General features: G+C 43.1%; 1 protein-coding gene across 1 annotated transcript; it reads right to left on the reverse strand.

The window, feature by feature from the left end:
- TMEM252 (transmembrane protein 252) lies at positions 1–3,747 on the reverse strand (the record flags this gene model as incomplete). Its single annotated transcript, XM_081237095.1, has 2 exons — positions 3,396–3,747; positions 1–238 (listed from the first exon to the last, which is right to left on the reverse strand). The coding sequence occupies exons 1-2, from the start codon at positions 3,671–3,673 to the stop codon at positions 1–3; spliced, it is 516 nt and encodes a 171-aa protein (XP_081093221.1). The 5' UTR covers positions 3,674–3,747.
- Positions 3,748–4,576: the final 829 nt, after the last annotated feature.

Genomic DNA, 4,576 nt, shown 5'->3' on the forward strand with positions numbered 1-4,576 from the left:
TCAGCACTCTTGGTTTTGCCTTTCAGCATCCTGCAGTGGCGTTGCTGCCTCCACCCTGTCTGCTACAGACTCATCATAGGATGGTGGGGCCTCTGGGTGGGCATCACCTTCATCCTCAAATTCGAGGCCCATCTCTGTATACGGAGGTGGAGGAACACCCGAGGTCTCTTGCTCTGCAGGACAGGCTTGCTTTTCAGCGTCAAGACTCTCTTCATAAGCGGGAGGATAAAAATCTGGCCTGGGGGACAAAATGCCACAAACATACATGTGTTATTTAAGTGGTTCATGCCAAAGAGGCATATGTCTGCCTCTCTCAGATCACACTGTGTGAAGTTAAACTGTTAAGAAACATTGATTTTGAAACAGATGTTCTTCCCTGGCATCACCAGTTTTTTAAAAATGTGCTGCTCTTCCAGCAAAACCCTCTTTATCTGCCATTGGACGTGTGCCTCTATACTCATATTTTTCCCATTGGGTTATTCCAAACTATTCCCTCTCTCTTACTCATTGGAACCAGAGACTTTCAATGTGAGATCCTTATCAGGGGTAGGAGACATGGGGGCCTTGACTGTTATTTAGTTCATTCACATCTTTGTCCCCATTCACACACATCATCTTCTACTCGATTGCACTCACTGTCTCAGATCCTCACAACCAACAAAATGGTGAATGAAAACCAGCTCCATGAAGATTCCTGAACTATATCAGATGCTTCTCTCTTTCCTTTCACTCTTTCAATCAGCTAGTCTGCCCCTCCTCCCGCCGCCATACTTATTTCTCAAACTATTTCAACTGACAACTTTATGTAGATTTCAGTAGTGGTCCTTTCCATGCCAACAGGCCAATGGCTAAAGGAGCCATTCATGCCAGAGCTGATGTACTCATTGGGAATCTTGCCCAGTGTTGCTAATTGCTAAATCCTCTGGCTTCTCCATCGTCAGTGGGATTGGGGGTGGCGTGGAGGTGAAGAAGGGAGAGGGTGAGCTTGATTTAGTTGTGTATTTATGGAGTGAGTCCTTTCAGTGCCTACAGGGACTGTTTGTGGTATGTAACCACAACAGAACAGGGACTGCCATTTGTAGCCACAGCTCCATTCCAATGTTACCAGGCCCAAAACCAAAGAGCTGAAGGAGCTATCTACTGTACAGCATACATCTCAGCCTTCGCTCAGAATAGCCAAGGCTGTGCCATGGGGCACATGTGTACAGGCATTGAAGACAGAAAGTTGAGCTGTTCCCTGGAGTGATTTGAGAGGCTCCAGGATGACTGCTGCCTGCCCCCATGTCCCATCCACTTCTCCCATCCCCCAGCCTCCCCACACTGCTTCCCATTCCCAGTGTCCTGAATTCCACCATTGCAGACCCCTTTGGGTACCCATTTTGAATGCAAATGCTTCTGAGAAATGTAACTTAACCATTTACTGACTTACTAGCCATTCTGAGTGGGCTGGGCATCTATTAGATGCGGCAGAAAGAGGCAGTAAAAGGGAGGTGTCGTGATACCATAGTTTAAAGTATTTCAGCACAGACAGTGCAATATTATGCATGTGTTAGTAAATTAAGCTACATCCTAAAGGCAATCAGTTATTCTTATCAGGAATTCACACTCTGGAGGCAATCATCTAACATTTATACCAAAAAAAAAAAAAGAAAGAAAGAAAACCATCACTCTAGAAGCATCTTCTACAATCACTTCAGTTATCTTTAATTTTTTATCAAACCCAGAGACCTTGCAGTTAGTATCATAAACATTGGAAATGGATTTTGGTCATTGTAATTAGTATCTTATTAATTAGCATAATCATGTCAAAAATCAACTGTCATGGATAAAAATCACTTATATTCAAGGTACACGGAGTAGCTAAAATATTGTTTGGCTAAGAAGTTCGTTCGGGGTTTTCCATAAGATGTTACAGAAAATCCTGAACAAACTTTTTGGCCGACCCAATATCTTAGATGAAGAGAACAAAAGAATTTATGGAGTCTTGCAGACTGTACCTTAAGGATGATACCTGAGGTTTTATCCCTAAATGATTCCGTGTTCAGCCAAAAATTAGGAGATTTTTAGTTGTCCGATACTTACCATAAAGCTAACTGAAATTTTTTTATTGTGGTAAAGTACATATAACATAAAATTTACCACTTTAGCAATTTTAAGTGTACAGTTCAATGGTATTAAATACATTCATGTTGTTTTGCAGCCATCACCATTATCCATCTTCAGAACTTTTTCATCATTCCAGACTGAAACTCTGTACTCATTAAGCAGTAACTCTCCATTCCCTCCTCCCCCAGCACGTGGTAACCACAGCTGTACATTCTGTCTATGAACCTGACTGCTCTAGGTACCTTATAGAAGTGGAATCATATAATATTTGTCTTTTGGGCTTATTTCTGGCCTATTTCACTTAGCGTATTGTCTTCAAGGTTCATTCATGTTATAGCTGCATCAGTATTTCCTTTCTTTTTAAGGATGAATAATATTCCATCTTTTGTACGTACCATATTTTGTTTATCCATTCATCCACTGATGGATATATGGGTTGTTTCCACCTTTTGGCTATTGTGAAGAATGCTGCTACGAACACTGGTGTACAAATATCTGTTCAAGTCCCTGCTTTCAATTATTTTGTCTATATACCCAGAAGTGGAATTGCTAGATCAAGTGGTAATTCTATATTTAATGTTTTGAGGATCCTCCATACCACAGAGCAGCTGCACTATTTTGCATTCCCACCAGCAGTGCACGAGTTTTCCAGTTTTTCCACATCCTTGCTAACCTTGTTGTTTTCTGCTTTTTTGATAATAGCCATCCTAATGGGTATGAGGTAGTAAGGTTAACCAATTATTACCTCTGGAATATGAGTGCCTTGTCTCAGGGAAATCTTTCACGCAATGTGTGATGAGAACACCTAAGAGTACAGAAAGCTGGGACTTCACTGAGTTCATGAAGAGATTATATAGCTGATTTTATGCTTGCTTGCTCATTTGTTGTGTGACAGAATTTGGTCTGGGACTTGCTTTCCTTACAACCTGGTAGCCAGGTTATGAGGAATAACTAACCATCACCTGCCTCTAAGGACAGCTCCCATGATACAACAAAAGAAAATGAGTTTGGCCTCTTAAATTGGCTTTGGTGGGTTTTTCAGTGGTAATGGGAGAAGGGTGGTTATTCTCTGGCATAAATTCCCTCTACTTCACAGTTTTCCCCAGAGGCAGCACCATTCTTCCTCATGTCTAATCCCAGAGTAACTCCCTGACAATAAAGCTTCAGCTGTAGACACATAGCCCCATGGGACGTGTAAGTTGCTCCCCAGTGGATTAGAAGCCATTGATCTTTTCCGGAACTCAGCCCCACCTCAGTGCTCCCCAGTCCTCTGGCTTCTCAGCACGTACCTGTCCACTGTGGCCAGGGGCAGGGCCCCCTGAGCACCGTACTGTCTGAGCACACGGCTGAACACCCCTTTGCTTTCACTGGCCTGGTGGAAGGTGCTCCAGAAAATTCCACTCAGAAGGATCACAAACCCCAGAGGCAGAAGCAAATAGGCCAGGATCAGGTTCCCCTGGCAGTTGAACAGGGAGCCCGAGGAAATGAAGAAGGCCCCCAGGCAGATCATCAGGAAGCCCGTCAGAAGGGCAAAGGCACAGAGAACTAGACAGGTTCTGTTCTGCATCCCTGCTCCTTTGGAACCCAGCTCCCTGCCCCTGCCACTCCCCTGCTTCCCCTGCTCAGAGAGGATGCTCTCATTAGCCAGCTGTCAACTTTATATGCTCTGGGACCAACCGGCCTTTGGACAATTAAATGAAGCAGGCACTTAGAAGCTATTCATTAACCATTGAAAGTAACTATAATATCCTTGGATGATTAACCTAAAAACACAGCATTGTGTACTGCAGGAAGGAGTGGCAGAGCTCTCTTGGTCTTCTGAGCTGAATGGGACCCAAGGCTGACCCCAGTTATTTGAGGGAAGGTCTCCCATCCTTTGATTAAAAGGGTCTCTTGATTCCCATCACAGGAGATTCCAAAGTAATGCTAGAGAAATTAGCATTCCTTGCTGAACTCTTCTTTGTGGTTTGGCAGGGAGTCCTTTCCTAATTGCTTCTTCCTTTTTCAGTCCTAAAAAGATAATTGTTAAGGCTCTTACCATCTTTGTCTTGCTTCTCTCAGTGTTTCTCCCTTTATTACCCTCACATTAGAATGTTGGAAAGATTCCAAGAAAAAAGCCCAGGGGTGAACTCCCTGATTCAAAGGGGAGTGTCAGCAGGAGGGGGAAGAAAGTGCTATGGAGGAGGATTGTGATCGACAGATCTTCAGGAATGTGAGGGGTTTTCTGAGGATGGTTGTAAATGGTAATAATCTGGTGACTTCTGCTCTGAGTCTGATTTTGTATCTTTCCCATTGTCAGGCCCGAATGTTGAAATAATGTGGACTCCTAGGGTCATTTCTTATTCATACATAGGTGTTAGATACATTTTTTTGTATCTAAAAAAAAAATGTTAGATACATTTTTTTGCTTATTGCTAAACCACTGGCCACCATACTTGGCTCAGTAGAAGTATTTAAACCAGATCTCACC

This window comes from Mesoplodon bidens, assembly GCF_964165515.1.
Source record: "Mesoplodon bidens genome assembly, chromosome: 6".
NCBI lineage: Eukaryota > Metazoa > Chordata > Mammalia > Artiodactyla > Ziphiidae > Mesoplodon > Mesoplodon bidens.